Source organism: Zonotrichia leucophrys, chromosome 8, assembly GCF_028769735.1.
Source record: "Zonotrichia leucophrys gambelii isolate GWCS_2022_RI chromosome 8, RI_Zleu_2.0, whole genome shotgun sequence".
NCBI classification, from domain to species: Eukaryota; Metazoa; Chordata; class Aves; order Passeriformes; family Passerellidae; genus Zonotrichia; species Zonotrichia leucophrys.
The window spans coordinates 7,018,397-7,035,193 of NC_088178.1; the positions used below are offsets into that span (position 1 = coordinate 7,018,397).

General features: G+C 44.4%; 1 protein-coding gene across 1 annotated transcript in view; it reads left to right on the forward strand.

The window, feature by feature from the left end:
• The window catches only part of NIBAN1 (niban apoptosis regulator 1), a 53,983-nt gene extending 37,283 nt beyond the window's left edge, over positions 1-16,700 (forward strand). Inside the window, exons 6-14 of the mRNA XM_064719924.1 lie at positions 3,545-3,660; positions 5,953-6,057; positions 6,152-6,314; positions 7,117-7,304; positions 7,551-7,712; positions 9,677-9,787; positions 10,333-10,440; positions 11,323-11,434; positions 12,481-16,700. Of these exons, the coding sequence (XP_064575994.1) occupies positions 3,545-3,660; positions 5,953-6,057; positions 6,152-6,314; positions 7,117-7,304; positions 7,551-7,712; positions 9,677-9,787; positions 10,333-10,440; positions 11,323-11,434; positions 12,481-14,147 (2,732 nt within the window). The 3' untranslated portion in view covers positions 14,148-16,700. The remainder of the gene's footprint in view (positions 1-3,544; positions 3,661-5,952; positions 6,058-6,151; positions 6,315-7,116; positions 7,305-7,550; positions 7,713-9,676; positions 9,788-10,332; positions 10,441-11,322; positions 11,435-12,480) is intronic.
• Positions 16,701-16,797: the final 97 nt, after the last annotated feature.

The following is a 16,797-nucleotide window of genomic DNA, read 5'->3' on the forward strand; positions in this document are numbered from 1 at the left end:
TGGCTGAGACCAAATCCATGAGGGCAGTTCATTCCTGCTGCTGTCATCAGACACACAGGAAGTGTTGGTGAGTCACAAATGGACAGCCTCTCCTGAGGGGCTGGAGCCATGTCCATCTCCAAGGGTGCAGCTGTCCTGCATGGGCAGGGCTGGGAGGGCCCACAGGACCTTGGGAATGGAGATTTGCTCATCACTCCCCGAACATTCACCTGCCAAGGGACAGAAGGAGCAGCTCATAGCCTTGGGCACTCTGTTAGAAGGCTGTATTCCCAGGGCAGCCCAAGCATGGGAGACAGCTGAAACTGGGAACAGAACCCTCTAAATTAACCCTTCTGCACCGTGTGCAGGTGCTCTCAGAGGATGTCCAGTAGCCTGGTCCTCTGGGTGTCATTTTGATGAGTTTAGGTTTGATATAATTATGTTTTTTAAAAGAGGAGTTTACTGCATGGAAGCTCCTTTGCTTTCTGCAGTCCTGAACTAACTGAGCCATGCCATTGAGATGTGCATTTTTGGGAAGATTTATAAAGTGATAGTGCTTCCAGTTGTCCTTCCATCTCCCAAAGTCAAAGGGAGCTTTATAGCAGTTACTCTTGCATTTATAAAAGGAATTTTTGGTTAGCAATATCTGGGCTCTATGCTTGGATATGTAGAGTCTCTAGGTAGGTTTTCTTTTTTAAAAAATTAAACAGAACAAACAGAATTTTGTTACAATCTCCACACATAAGGGATGTTTTGTTCATTAGCAGCTGGAGAAGATGCTTGGGTGATTTTCCAAGTGCAAGGCATCCTGCATTAAGCACGCAGTATCAGTCTAGGTGCCTGTAAAGCCTCGCTGGCCTTTTGCTGGAGAACACTCAGTAACCTTCCTGGCTTTGTGTGAGATTTGGGTGAGGAATCCTGCAGCCAGCACTGCACCAAGCTGCCCCAAGCTGCTCCTCTCTGTACAATCAGCAGGACACATGGATCACTCAGGACAGGATGGCTGAGGGAAGCCTTCAGGAGAGGGGAGCCTTCAGGAGAGGGGAGCACCCATCGTGCTTTCCCCTGGTGAGCACTCGTCCCTGGCACCACTGGGCTTTGCCAGCTGCCCCGTTTGCAGCTGCAGCTCTGCTGCCATGGCCCAGGCCCAGCTGCTCCCTCGCACGCCAGCGCGGCTCCCCCAACAGCCCAGCTCTTGTTTCCCTGGCCTTGCTGTGGCTGCCAAGCCACCCCCTCCTCCAGCCCTTCCATGGACTGCTGCATGGGATGGGCAGAACTCTGGCAGAATGTGCATGGCAGCTCCTTTCAGCTGGGTACAATTCCCTTTTCTTGAGCCCTGTCCATGAATGTGCTTCTGTCTCGTGTGCCTCGCCAGCAGCTTCTGCACAGCGCGGCACTGGATGGATCCGCTTGTTCAAAGCCTTATCACAGAGGCAATCTTTTCCTCCTATGGAAAGTGAGGATGAAATTGCCTAAATTTAGCAATTGCAGCAGCCTTGAAGGATAAAGCTTTCTTTCTGCTTGGAGTTGTTTTTGTAGCAAGACTGCCATGATTGTGTTTGTGTCCTGTGTTTACTGGCATAGGAAAGAATGTGGGATTGGGATTTTATGGCACTTGCAGCTTAATGTTTCTCCCATGAGCTATTCAGATGAATCACTCTTGGATTTTTAGCACCTTCTTCCCACTGCAGTACAGGCTTGGGGACAGTCAGAACAGAGAGAGAATACTCCCTTGAGCATGGATTTAAACCTTGGTGATCTTAGAGGGCAGACTCCTGTCAGCCCTGGTGCATCATCATCTCAGCAGCTCCAAGATCCAGCCTCTGGATGGTCTGTTGTCCCTTTGGGTTAGGAGGGAGCACAGCTGTGAAGGAGGAAAACATGTGAGTCATGACTGGAGGGCTGTGGGAGCTGCAGTTTTCCTTGCCTGCAGCCAAACCAGGCCCTCTTCCCATCAAAATCTTTTCAGTTTTATTTTGGGAGGACAAAAGTTTTTGAATGCAATGTTCCACCTCAGTTGCTCAGGTGGAACACTCCCTTCTTTCATTAAAACTGTGGTCAGAGGATGTTCTCTCAGCACTGAACAGCCTGACTTACAACTAATACTGGTTTGTGACTTGCCATGACAAATGCTATAAATTCTGGAGGCAGCAGTGAAGGTAGGGTTGGGATTTTACCTGGCTGATTTTTTTTTTTGTTTGATCATTGTATGAGCTTGGAGAATTTTTATGTCTTTGGACCTCCAAATATCTGCAGATGAAGAACAGTATCCAGAGAGTGTTCATTGCCCCTCAGTGTGTTTAACAAACCTTCCTGCAGTCATTGCAGCCAGGTGAAACTCTGAAAAGGCAAATTTTGACATTTGGGCTCTGAGCAGATCTGAAACCATGCCGTTTTCAAGCAGTTTTCAAGCTTCAAGGATAAAGCCCTGATGAAGTTAATTATAGGTTTCTGTAGCTTTTGTTTTTGTTAAGTGCATGGAGGAGATATTTCAGGCATTACTGTGGTATTAATCCTCCATGTTTCCCATAATTTCTCTAATCCCTGCATTGCCCTTGGCATTTATGCAAGGCTCCTGTAAAGCTTCTGTCTCAAGAAGTCTCATGAACAAGCCCAAAGAAGTGTTGCTTGACAAGCAAGGCTTGAGGACTTCCTCCTGAGTCTTCTCATCACAACTATTTGTATGTATCAGTACCTTCTAAAGCAGCATAATTCCCTTTGAGAGAATCAGCATTCTTGTTCTTCCCTCCTTTGTTCTCAGAGTGCACAACAGGACTTCAGCTGCTCAAGGCTGCAGCAGCCAATCTTGGAGAGGGGACAATAAGCCTTTGTGGCTTTGTTTTCCCGCAAGACAGTAATCCTGCCTCTCTGATTGTGAAGACACAGCACTTCAATCACTGAAGTGTTTGGGGATGGTTTTGTCACTCAGGTTTGCCAAGCAGCCACTCTGCTTCATGTCTAGAGGCCAAGGTGCCCCCAGGCCACCACAGTGTTCTCAGGAAGAGCTCCCATCTGGCAGAAGTGGCCTTGCACAATAACCAGATATTCCAGAGCTCTGGTTGAGCATTCCTGAAATATTTAGGGAAATCAGCATGATCTTGTCAAGAGTTTTTGTTCTTAACTGGTACAAGCATGGTGCTTTCTTTGTTGAGGTCTGTTTTGTTGTATATCAATGAAAAACCATCTTGATCCTCAGTTTCTTAACAAACAGAAAGTTATTGGGGAGTGTTAACTTGGGATTTAGCAGTTTATTCATTGAGCTGCCTGTCATTATTGTGAACTAAAGAAGAAAAATTCCCAACTGTTGGCCCTGCCACATGCTGTCAGTCTCTCTGTGTGCCACCTCACATTGCTCGCAGGTGTAAAGGCAAGGAATGAGTTTTCCTATGTTAATGCACTTCTAAATCTCAGTGAACACCCAGGGTCTCCAGGCATCCAGGCTTAGTAAATTATTTAAAAATATTACTGCTAGGTGCACGTGGAGTGGGAAATGGCTCAGAAAAGGAGGGTTATTTTTAAAGATTATTTCTGGTAAATCCTTTATGTTACTTTTTGTTCTCTCCAGACTTTCTCAAACAGACCACGTATGAAGTGGAGGCGTTCTTAGAGGCCATCCAGTTCTTCCGGCAGGAGAAAGGCCACTATGGCACATGGGAGATGATAACTGGCAATGAAAAAGAGGTAAAAGAATAAATTCCTGATGGGGTTTTGGCTTTGGGTATTGCAGCTCTGAGGACAGTGAAGATTATAAATTCTCTTAGCAAAAAGGGCATCTTAAAGAAGAAAATTTCGTAGATAGAAATACCTGAGATTTTAAGACCTCTCTTACTCATATGTAAGTGATAATTTTATTTTGATAAAAACTTCTAAATCAGAGTCTTGTAGAGTAACACCAAAAATCTGTGTACTTCAATTCTTCAGAAAAGAAATTCTAAGGCCAGAGTTTGCATCCATACTTGGGCACCTGGCTTTGGAGCGCTCTCGGTAGCTGAGATTACCCCACAACTCCACTGGCATCACTCCACATGGCTTTGAGGGCATTATTTACACCCTGATTCATAGGGGTTTTTTCCAAACATTGAGCACTCAGCAGCAAATGTTTACTTGTTTACTTTAGTGCCAACTGCTGGCTGTTTTCCTTGATGAAATCTGGCTTCCCTTGGAAAAACGGAAAAAACTTTAAGGAGAGTGGTTTGTTTTAAGGAAGCAGATTATTGTTTTAGAAGAAGCCTACCTTTGAAATGCTGAGAAATGTGGAATCTGGAGAAAAAAAATCTATAAACAGTGTCTTTCCCGTTGCCATCATGTCAGTGGTTGAAGTTCCCTGCTAACATCTGATAATAAATTCTTTACTTAAAGGAGTTACATGAGGGGTTTTCTGTTCTCCCTTCCTCCTTCATATTATGGGGCTATTATAGTGCTAGTTTCATTTCATGTTTTATTTTTCCTATTGCTTGCCAACATCTTACTCATAGCCCATATGTCTCAAGAGAGCTGTAATCAGAAGACATCCAGCCTAGTTCCACTATTATCTCCTTAGCAATAATTCATTCTGTAAGTATAGTGTGTTCTCATGGCCTGCTTGGACCAAACATAATAATTATTTTAGGCAAATATCCAAGCTAAGTGAGTGGTTTGGAGCGAGCAGGCTGAAATTTGTTGCTGTAAAAGTCCCTGCAGAATGCCAAGAAATGTATTTGCTGACACTTATTTGTGGTGGCTGAGTCCCCACAGTGTCAGCTGACACTGGGGCTGCCGCATGGCTGGAGTGGGAGCGTGAGCCCAGGCACCTGAGGGAAGATCCACCAATGCCTTAAAAATGTTCCCAGAGAACTCAAGATTCTTCACAATATAAAATCATGGAATCACAGAATATCCTGAGCTGGAAGGGACTCACAGGGACCATCCAGTCCAGCCCCTGTCCCTGCCCAGACCCCCCAACAATCCCACCCTGTGCATCCCTGGGAGCATTGTCCAAACCCTCCTGGAGCTCTGGCAGCCTTGGGGCTGTGCCCATTCCCTGGGGAGCCTGGGCAGTGCCAGCACCCTCTGGGGAAGAACATTTCCCTGACAGCCAACCTAACCCTGCCCTGACACAGCTTCATGCCCTTCCCTTGGCTCTTAAATCCATCTGATCTGTTCTCACGTTTATTATTTGTGATAGTTTGGATTATTCATGAGATCTTTTTTAAGGGAGCCATTAGTTTAGGACCTGAATTAGTGGATTGCTTTTGACAGACATTTGAGTCAGCAGTGCTGAATATGAAGTGCTGCTGTGGCATTATCTTTAAGTACCTAAATGAAACTCCAATAAAAGTGTAATGCATATTTGAGGTATATTAGAGGTATATTACAGCAATTATTGAGTGTTGTATTTCTATAGTGGCTGTTTATGCCCTGTTTTACACTGGGCTGCAGTCAGAGTCCTTCTTTACTTGTGCTGCTCTAGTTCCTACCAGTTCCCTCTGCCGGTGTTGGTGCATGCCTCAGATCCCTCTGGCAGCTGTAATACATGAGGTGCAGTGTCTGGGAGCACAGACATGAGTGAAAAAATCCCTGAAAATGGATGAAAATGGAAAGTTGAGGGGTGTTTTTGCACTCTGTATTGTCTCAGCCAGCAGCTGGGTACAGCAGGGATGGGATCCTGAATGTAGACTGTGCTGGGCTGTTGATGCAGCTTTCTCAGGCCAGAGACAGGGTCCATAAATGAAAACATGGAAAGGGAGGCCTAGACTCCCAAAATCAGATGTTTATGAAGTCTTGCATATCTATTTGGTGCATTTGAGTGGGACAGGTAAGGAAGGAGTTGCAGTTCAAATCTAGGCAGAGAGAGTGCAAAGCCTCTGTGGGTAACTCCTGGCAGCTGGGAGGGAGGGACAGCTGAGCCACTGCCTGCACACATCACTTGCAGTGCTCAGCCTTCAGGGAAAGAACAAGGTGTGAACTTGGCATTTTCATCTCCTGACCATACAGATCCTGAGTAACCTGGTGATGGAGGAACTGCTGCCTAACCTGCAGACAATGATCCTGCCTAAAATGAAGGGAAAGAGGAATGACAGGAAACGGGCCTGGTTTGGGGTAAGGACTGACACTTGCAGAGTAGCTGTTGCTCATGGCAGCTCTCTGTGGGTGCTGATTCTGATCTCTGCTTCTCAATTTAATTTGGGTCCAGATTGTAGAGGAAACCTATGGCTTAGTCCAGCAGCAGGTGGCAGAAGGATTAAACACCTTGAAAGAAGAATGTAGAGAATTTGCAAAAACTCTTGAAGGGACCATTCGTTCAGACATGGATCAGATTCTGAACTCCAAGAACTTCTTAGCTGGAAAAATCAAAGGTTAGTGGAGGAACAGCTGTGTTTTGAGCAATTCTCCAGTGTTTCCCATTGTGTTTCTCAGATTACCAGATGTGCTTGTTTTGAAATCCTTGTGTGTTTTGAGAAATCCAAGTGGAGACACCGATTTTCAGAATACAAACGAGGCTCTGCTGCCTTTGGTGGCAACTGATACCTGTGGCCACTGTGTCTGTGAAAATATCAGATCTTCTCAAATTGGAGCTGACAGGTTTTGAGTATCCTGATCAGATACTCAAAAGTTGTTCCTTCTGCTTTCATTTTTACTTGCACAGTCTTAGGTAGTGAAGATACAGGTCACGTGAGCATAATTAAAAGACCTGATCTCTAGGAATGCACCACAAAACCAGGTTCTGGTTATGTGACAAGTCCATGGGCTTTCAAAGAATATTTAAGCCAAAGGGCTTCTTAGGTGTTTTTTATTTAATGTGAAGTAATCATAATTTTGTTATGAATATAAAAAGGAATGTAAAGAGCAGGCAAAATGTTGTTGGTGTTGCTTAAGCTGTCAAATAAATAAATAAATAGCTGGTAATCATAGTCAGAGCTGCCCATTTCTCTGCCCTCACTGTGCCCCCAGTTGCAGTGTTTGCTTAGGTGAGGCTTGGGACAAGAGTTTTCATTGTCACTCATACAACTGTGAACTCCTTGCACATACTCATCACCTCTGTGGAGGTGTCACTCCAGGGAAAAATACAAAAACCATTGAATTAATTGTAAAGAAATAAGTTCCAATTACTTCTTTCACTGTCTCTAAGTGCAACTGTTGTCCTGTGTGACCCTCCAGCCAGCGTTTCTGAGCCTGCCCAGAAGTGCTGCACAGAGAACATCCAGCCATTCCTCGCCTCCATCCTGGAGGAGCTCATGGGCCCTGTCAGTTCCGGATTCACGGAAGTGCGCGCGCTTTTTGACAAGGAAGTGAATGAAATCATCCAGGACTTCCAGAAGACCAATGACATGACCAGGCTAAAGGAGGTAAGACAAAACAGAGCTGGAGCCTTTATATCAGCACAAGGATGTTCTGGGCTAGGCCTTAGCTGGCAGCAGGATTTGCTTTCCCAGGTGGAAGCATGTGAGCACCTGGTTTTGTCATTTAGAAAGTCTTGTGGTATTTGTGCAACTGGAGTGCAGATACCAGAATTTGGGTTAAAGCCAAATTGTTACATTCTCTATTAAAAATTCACCTCTGGTTGCTTTCTTTCAACTTGCATGGGAATGCAGAATGTGGATCAGCTCATGACCCTGCCCTTCAACTCAGTGAAAATGGAGCCCTGCTATCTGAAAGTGAACCTGCTCCAGGAGCTCCTGCAGGACCTCAAGAGTCGATTCAAGGTCTATCACATCGATTTTGTGATTCAGAGGACACAGAACTTCATGCAAGAGGTACTGTAAGATCCAGTTTTTCCTCCTGGGAGAACAGGTTAGGTTTGTCCTGCTAATCTGCTTCAAAGGAATCTTGATAAGAGCTGTGAAAGAGCCTCAGAGTGTCTCTCAGGCAAGGAACAAGTAACAAAAACCAGCTAGAAGCTGCTTACACTTATATTGTGAGACTTACTGTGTGTGAGTTGTTCAGCAAGGCATTAAAATTTTCCATGGATCATCTGTTCCCCTGAACTTTCAGATTCTGAATTCCCAGTGTCTCAGCATCCAGGAAAGTTGTGTGTATAACTAGTGGAGTGGCTAAAATTCACCTGATTCCCTGTCTCAAGGCTCGGTTTTTCAGGAAGGGTATTAAATGTGTTTTACCAAAATGGAATGCCTCCTCCTTGGTAGTTGATTTTCTCACTAATATAAAGTAAAGCAATTCATGTTAGAAACTCAGAGACAGATGTTTCAGGATGTAGGTGCTTTATGCAGCCTCACTTTTCAGGGGACTGGTGGAGGTGACAATATCATACCAGATGAAAACTGAACTCCACCTCTTTGTGTGTGTTGGTACAGGCTATAACTCTGGTTTGCCTGGATTCCTCCTGGATGCCTGGCCAGCAGTGTCTGAGGAGCTGGCCCGCAGACTGATTTCAGTTGCCAGATCACAAGGCAGATTTGGCCTTGGAGCTCTAAATTGAACCCTGTGATTTTAATCTGTATTTGGGAAATTTACTAATCTGCTCAGTAATCTTGTGAAATGGAGCTGGTCCAGATCTATGGAGTGGAAGTTATGAATATGGAAAACAAGTGTCTAGGACAGTGCTGGGATAAGGTTTTCCTAAAAGCAGCTCTTCTGAGTACAGCCAGGACCAGCAGCCAAGGAATTACACAGAAATAAAATTCTGATTTCATGTCTGGGTCTTTCAGGGGGGACCATTCCAAAATGCTGCCAAATAAAGTGTCTTTCACTCAGTGAAGACCATGAGTCAAGACAAAGAAGCAGACAGAAAATAAATCCCATATAAACCAAGAGGTTGCTTTTTTCTGAACAGAACATGAATCAAAATTAACAATAAATAAGTCAAATTATAACAGGAGTTGTTCTAAACATGCTGTTATTGCATCTTCCTCTTTAAGAGGCTGGTATTTTCCTCATAAAAATATTGTGTAGTTTCCCTTTTTGTCCATGTATGTTTATTCCATAAATAAGTGAAATCAGACATGTCTGTGTTAGTGTAGTATTTGGCTAAAACGTACCTCGGGTGGAGGGTGGAGAAGGATTCCTTGCCTCGGGAGCCTGGCATCCTCTAGTGGCCAATTTCAGGAAATCTGGGAGCTGGCTGAAGGAATGCCCCCCTGCATATCTCCCGGTACTTCTCCAATAAGAAAATGTTAAAATTTGAACGGGAACAGCTAAAGAAAAGACAAAGCCTCATTAAATAGACTCAATTACCACTTGCAGAACTGTTTATCTGAAATATCTTCAGAGCAGGGGCATAATATTCTTAATGATAAGCTGAAAATATGGTAAATGCCAGCTTAGCATAATACTGTGAGAAATGATTGCACTCTGTGTGATTTTTGCTGATTATTTATTTGTATTATAATAAAAGCTACCGAAAATGATGTGCAGTATGATTAAATACTTTTTATTAATGATTAATGATAGAAGTCAGTGGGAATCTTCTTATTAGGGATAATGAGTTTTGACTGTGGTCTGTATACACAGATAATCAATTCTACATTTTGGCTCTGCCACCATCACTTTGGGTGGGGACATGAGATCTGTACAAGAAAGCTGGGACAGCATGACAATGGTACCACAGCTTTAATTTTATTTATTTATTGCAGCATTTCAGTGCTCTTCTGAGCACCTTCTCAGAAACACAATTTAAATTAACAGTTGTGCGTAACATGTTTGCAGGAATTTGATATTACTGGTCTTTAACAGGTTTTTTTTTTTTAATTACTGTTTTTAGCTGATGGAAAATGCAGTTTATACATTTGAGCAGTTGTTCTCTCCAAGCCACCAGGCAGACTCGGCCAAAGTCGCAACAACCATTGAAAAAGTCAAGCTGAGAGTGCTGAAGGTAAATGTCATACAGCACATTTGCAGGCTGCCTTTCTGGAAACACAATATATTTTATATGAATGTACCTCAGTATTTGAAAGAGGATAAGCTGAAAATATTGATTTGGTGCCACTTAGCAAAGCTGCCCATTTGGGGGATAAAACCTAGTTCTGGGCAGACACTTGTAGAAGTATTTGCATGTGCAGTCCCTTTAATTGTAGGTAAATCAGATTATTAATATGCTGTGGATCTGGATAAATAATTTTAATTAACTTTACAAGTAGCCTGCCAGTGGGATTGGTTACTCTCAGAAAGGGCAGTGCTGAAACACCTGGGAAGGGCAATCAGGGGCTGTTTCTAGCCTAAGAGTTAAAAGAAGCAAAAGAGATCCCAGAAGAGAAGATTTTGGTGTGATTTTGTAGGAGCTGGACTAACCTGCATGGCCATCCCAACCCTGTGCACCTGTGATGCAGTAGCTGCAGGCTGGCAGGAAGCAGTTCCCTGTGGGAGTGGTGAATAACCCAGGCACGTGTGGGCTTGTTTCTCTCTGGTGTGTTTTGGCAGCAATATGACTACGACAGCAGCACCATCCGCAAGAAGATATTCCAGGAGGCACTGGTGCAGATTACCTTGCCCACAATGCAGAAGACACTGGCTTCAACATGCAAACCAGTAGGTGTCTGGGACTAAAAACCTCAAAAACCAATAAGAGAAGGCAGGGAAGGAACAGCACCTTGGCAGTAATTCCTTAAAACTGTCAGGCTGTTTTCTCCTAGAGGGCTGTGCAGATTTCCTGCCTGCTCAGTGCTTAGATGTGCCACTTCATGGGTTGGGTAGGTGTGGAGCACAGGGACAAGCATTTTATAACCTGGTACATGCGTGCAGACACCTCATGTCTCTGTTACAGGGGAAGCAGTGGTGGAGCAAACCTCCACAAGCCCTTCCTGTTTAGTTTCCCACCAGCCTTTTGTATCTGTGCCTCTGCAGAAATGAGCAGCCAGCTCTAGAAGCCAAAGTGTGGCACAGCTGACAGGCCTTGCCAAGTCCTGACCTTTTACTTGAAAACCTCCAGGTGCTTTATGTAGGTGCCTCTTCTAGAAATGGGCAGAGGTCACTTAATTTACTTTTTTATAGACCACCAAGCAGCTGCTTGATGATAGTGATTCACTTAGACAGATGGGTATAAATCAGGGAGCTCAAAGTGTTACACACCTATTAGAAAAACAAAACCAAACCCCGCATCTCCCATGCACCATGGATTTGCCTCCTTGGACAAACAAGTTGTGAGGCATTTCCTCAGCAGCTGTTTGTTTCAGCAGGCAGTGCTCTGCAGTGCTTTTACGTGTGGTTGTACTGCAGGAACACTGTGTGGTAAGTACATAATTGATTGTGGACACACGTAGCTCATGGAGTCATAGTTCAAACAGTGCACCCCAGGAGCTGTCACGGGGTGTGGCAAGACCTGCTCCATGGCATCTCTGAGCTGTTTGGCTGCAGTAGGACTCAGAATCCCTCAGTTTTCTCCATCTGTTCCTTTCTTCCCTATCTGCACAGGAGCTGCAGAGATATGAGCAGTACATTTTTGCTGATTACACAAGTGTGATCCAAGTAGAGAACGTGTACGAAGAGATTTTACATCAGACACTGCTTGAAGAGGCCCTAAAAGGTGAGAACATTTCTGAGGTGAAGGGATAACATTGCAGCCTGTGGCCCATGAGGTGTTCCTTCAGAGCTTCCCAGAGCCCTCACCTGGCTGCTCCTGTCCCGCTTTCTGCAACACTGGTGGTTACGTCCCCACAGTGTTTTTTATTTGGCTCACTGAAGATGTGTTGCAAGCCCTAAAATATGATTTATGGGGCAGCTTTACTAAATCCATGGAACTCAAGAGTGGTGGCTTGGCACAAGCCTTTTTCTAACAAAATGTAATTATGGCAACTTCACTTGATCTCGATTCCCTGGGCCAAGGAGGGGGATTCTGTCCTTACTTGTGCAGGTTTGGTGATGACTAAATAGCAAGACTATGCCAATTGCAAGACTAAGAGAATTTCAAAGACTAATGGTAACAGAGATCAATTTCCTCAAATGAAATGAACTGCTGGATTCAGTTTCCAGTACTCACTGATGCCAGTGCAGTACTGCTTGCAGATCTCTCTGCTTCTGTGTCAGAAAACGAGACTATTCTTAATAAATACTATATATACATATGTGTGTGTATATATATAGATATTATATGTATATGTACATACATACATATATATACATATATATATATATACAAATACTTCTAAAATACTTGTGTCTCTCTGTATGTGCCTGTCTGTCTATACCCTGGATAACAGACAAGCAGATGTACTGCACAGGATGTTTTCACAGGCCATAGGCACTCCCATTCCAAAAGAGCAGTATAATAATTGTAACCAGCAGACTTTTATTGGCATATTCAATGTAAATTCTTCTGCACTGAAGCATTACCCTTGTGCATTGTGGGTCCTCTGGTTCAGAAATGCTTGGGTCAATACTAAAGTGCCATTATTCAAAAAACAAAATCCCCGTCCCCAGAAAAGAAATGTGAACTAAAAGGAAGCTGAAAATTAACATTAGTGTTGTGTTTAATATCAAAACGTACAATATAAACTTGGGAAAGCACTGTATGTTCTTCCCTGTGCCTCTGTCAGCCTTCCCAAAGCAGTGTGGTGTTTCTGTTTTATTCAGTGATCAACGAAGCTGCCGTTTTGAGGAAGCACAACCTGTTTGAGGATAACCTGAACGTGCCCTGCGAGAGCGTGTCCAGCCTGACGGAGCTGAGGACCCCCGTGGGATCCGCACAGGGCACCCCCGCCAAGGCCCCCGCAGCTCCCCGAGCCGAGGGCTCGGACACCGAGAGCCACGGGGACGAAACGCTCGTCGTGACAGGGAAAATCGTCTGGGAGAAGGATGCTGAGGAGGGAAAGTCACCAGACAAAGAGGCAGGCGCCTCTGCTGGTGCAGCTGGTGATCAGGCCAGCAGGAGGGAAGCAGTGGCTGTTACAGACATTGGTGACAAACAGGAGTCCCCTTTGGCTGGCCACACTAAACAAGGAGCTGCAGAGGGAAAAAGTGCATTGGAGAATGTATCAGAGTGTGTAGTGAGCACTGAGGGAGAACTCAAGGCACAGCAAAAAGCCATGGAGGAAAAAGTAGCTTCTGGTACTGACACTGCAGTAAAAAATTCTGAAGCTAGCCCTAAAAAAGAACTGAAAGTACCTGAAGGAGCCGTGGAAGAAGAGGTGACTTCAGGGAGTCAAACAGTAACAGCTGGTGTGTCTGCCAGCAGCACTGAGAAAGCAAGAACAGCGCAGGAAAAAGTGTCTGAGATAAAGCTCACTTTCCCACCTGAGAGTGTAGCAGATACAGAGATTTTAGCGAGTGCAGAAAAGAAAAGTAACATAGAAAATGAAACTATGGGAAAATTATCTCAGAGTGAAAATGCAGTAGGAACAGGGTTTGAAGGGGATGGTAAAAAAGAAAGTGGTGAGAGTACTGAGACAAAGATTGTCTCCCAAGATGAAAAGACAGGGAAAGCAGAGTTTGGGGATAGTCCTAAAAAAGACAGCCAGTCAGAAGAAAAGAGTTGTAAATCCCCCGATGATGTGAATGAGATAAGGAGCTTGCTGACGCTGACAGTTGAGATCCCAGCAGATACTCCAGCTGAGAACATAAAGGAGGTCTGCGAGGGTGAGCTGCTGAAGTTGCAGGAGCACCATAATGGGATCTATGAGTTGAGCGAAGTGGCTGTGGCAGAAATTCAGGTGAGCCAGAAGATGAAGAGTGAACATGCAGCGGAATGTGTGGAGTTCAAGGAGGAGCGACCGTCCTCAGCCAGCCTGGGGACAGATGGTACGAGGGTAGAGAGCGTGCCCAGGGGGGCACAAGCACCGTGGCTGGTGGAGAGCTGGGCTCCGCCTCAGGAGGCAAAGGCAGAGGCGGAGAGCAAACCAGGTGTGCGGTATGCAGGGGCGGGAGGTGAGAGGCTGCAGCCAGAGGAACAGGCGGGAATTGCAGTGTATGGGGAGGAAGGAACAGGGAACAGCCCCGCTGTCCCGGAGGACGGTGGGACACAGAGCCCCTTTCCGAGCCCTGCTGCAGATGCAGCCACGAGGGACGTGCCCATCCTGGATAGAGCCAACCCAGGACTGCTGGAGCCCGTGTGCCTGGAGCCGCAGCAGCGCCGGGAGCAGCCCAGGGCAGAGCGCCCGGCAGACACAGAGCCGGGGCGGCCACAGGGGGAGCCGGGAGATCAGTCCTCCTCACACGCAGGAGTTCAAAGCACCGCAGGAAAAGCGATTCTCCCAGAAGAGCACCGAGAAGATGGTCCTGCGCAGCAAAACTCTGAGGAGTAAAGAGCAGCTTTCAGCCCAGCCCTGCAGGACCTATTCGCTCCAGTAATCCCTGTTCAGATTTGAATACTTGTTCAGGACTGGGCTGGAGGAAATGCGCTTTGTTGTGGTGTCCCCAGCTCCTGCAGGTTTCCCACAAATCCCTTCCTGAGGGATGGGTGATGGGTTTCCTTCTGGTTAAAACCAGATTACTGCTGAGGAATCTCATCTGTCACTTCAAATCTGCTCCCTTTTAAAGCTAGAGAAAAAGTCTGGAAATGTGACCACTGAATGCTTCAAACGCCCAACTATCATCAACCTATTTTAACAACTTAGCTGTTCTTAGGGATCCTCTTGATTTTTAAATGCATGGTTTTGACAAGTACCGCTCTCATTCTGGTGGTTGGTACTCAAGGATGCTTTTAGTGTTTGCATGCAGTATACAGGAAATAAAAACATTTTTTAGTAGTAAACAGAACCAAATAGCTGATTTCGTAGATTGCTGAAAAGCCACACTGAGAAAAATCTGCAAACTGATTACGTAATTATTTTCAAGTTTTGGCAGATATGAAAGACAAGCAAATGTTCTGTTTTTTAATGTTTTTTTTTCTCTTATTGCTGTATTTAAAAAGGGGAAAGTATGGGAGCAGGTTTCTCAGTCCCACTCTGCACTTCGGGGTTATTTAGCCTTCCAGAGCACTTTATGGCTATTTTGTTTTGTTTTGTTTTATGGAAGGGAGAGAAGAGAATGTTTACAATAACTATAACCATTAGGCAGCATTTCTCTGGTGTAAATCCCGTCATAGAATAGATTCACTTACAACTATTTCATAGAGAATATTGAGCCCTGCCATTCCCATTCCCACTGAGTTACTCAGGTCTGTAGACCTTTTTAGGTGTGGAAATCGTGTAATAAGTGGTAACAATTGTGAAATACCAGAATCATTGCATCTAATTTCTAATGCAGATATTAACTGAAGTGACAGGCAGCCAGAGGTTGTTTTTCATGTGCTTAGACTTTGGAGAGCAGAATCACATTACAGAAGCAATTATTAAAATGAGACAGTTGCTTTCATACAAACGATCTGTATCAAGCCATGATCTTGGCACAGAGTTGCTTAAATGTGTTTTTTGCATCTCGGTTTGCACAGAAGAGCTTGGAGATGAAACCCAGTATTTTAGTAAATTGGCCTTTCAAATGCAAGACCTCACGTTAGAGGTCAGTTTAAGGCACTTAAGAAATTCTGGCCCGGTGTTTGGAGCCTGTTTCTGAATGTCATACAGTGCAGGACAGCAAAGATTAATTATAATTGCAGCAAGGACTGCAGGATTTATGTCCCATAATTACACAGAAAGAAATAACAAAGTCCTGAGAGCATAATATGTGTTAGCATTTAACTTCAGCAAACTGTGCAAAGTCTTTTAATGCTATCAAAATATTCTTTATTATTAACAGAAAATTGACACTAGAGGAACAGGCAAATATTACTGTGTGAAGAAGGAACCTTGCTGAGTAACTGGATTAACTACTCTGTCACTACAGTAAAATAAATGCAGTTCCTATTTATTCTAGAAGCTGTACCGTGGTATGGAAACGTGAAGGTCACAGATGTTTTCCTTGCAGAAGTACTTTGACTCGTTTCCTCCTTCTATTTCATGCAGAAATACTAATTTGGAAACATACAAACCACTGCCAGCATATATATTTTTTTTTTTACGAATCATTGGTTATTTCACTGTCAGCTGCTTCACTTTTACAAATCATTAACTATTTTAAATTGGTACTGAGTGTTAAGTGATTTCAAATTTATAAAGTGCTCTAGAGTTAGGCAGCAGCAAGCAGCCCTTTTATGCTAAAATTAAGGGACATTATGGGGTTTTAGTACTTTTTTTCTATGAAAGACAGCATGGCAGCAAAAAATACTTCAGCCTCCTGCAAAAGGAAACGAATTCATTCTAATATGAATCAGATACATCTGTACAGAGAGCATTTTGCATAAGTATTTCCATAATGGTAATTTTGGAGTTATTTCTGTGGCAGGCCTAGATCTGGCTAATATTTTCCTGTGATGTGTGTTGCATTGCTGAATGCAGATGCTCAGATGTTTTTCACCAGAGAGATGGGTAAGGATGGGGAAGATTCAGCCTGTATAATTTAAATTGCAGTTCCTCGTGGCCATGGGACTTTTTTCCTGGTTTTGGGCATTTTCTGCCCATTTGCAAATGGATAAAGTAGTGCTTTTCTAGTCTTTACCACAATTGGTTAGCAGTGACAGCTTGGTTAGAAGAGCGCAGCAATCTGCAAGGTTACATGGGACCACTGATCAGAAATGATAATGCAGCCATTCCGTTGTTTTTGTTGCTTTCTTGCAGTTTCCTTCTCAAACCGTGAACTGTAATAAATAAATCGCTTTTCACGGCCCACGGCCGAGAGTCGGGTGCCTTGAGGGGAGCGGGCTGGGATGTGGAGCTCCACGGGGCTCCCCCTGTTAAGGGCCAGGACATGAAACACGTGTGTATTTGCTTGGACCTTTGTACAAACGCTTGTCGCGGAAATAAAGACGCTCTTCCCTTCCATTGCTGGGAGGCTGCTTTTGTGAGGGTGTGATAACTTGGGGGATTTTATTAAAGAAACGTTCCTCAGGCAGCTCGCAGTGACGGCGGTGTTCCCAGC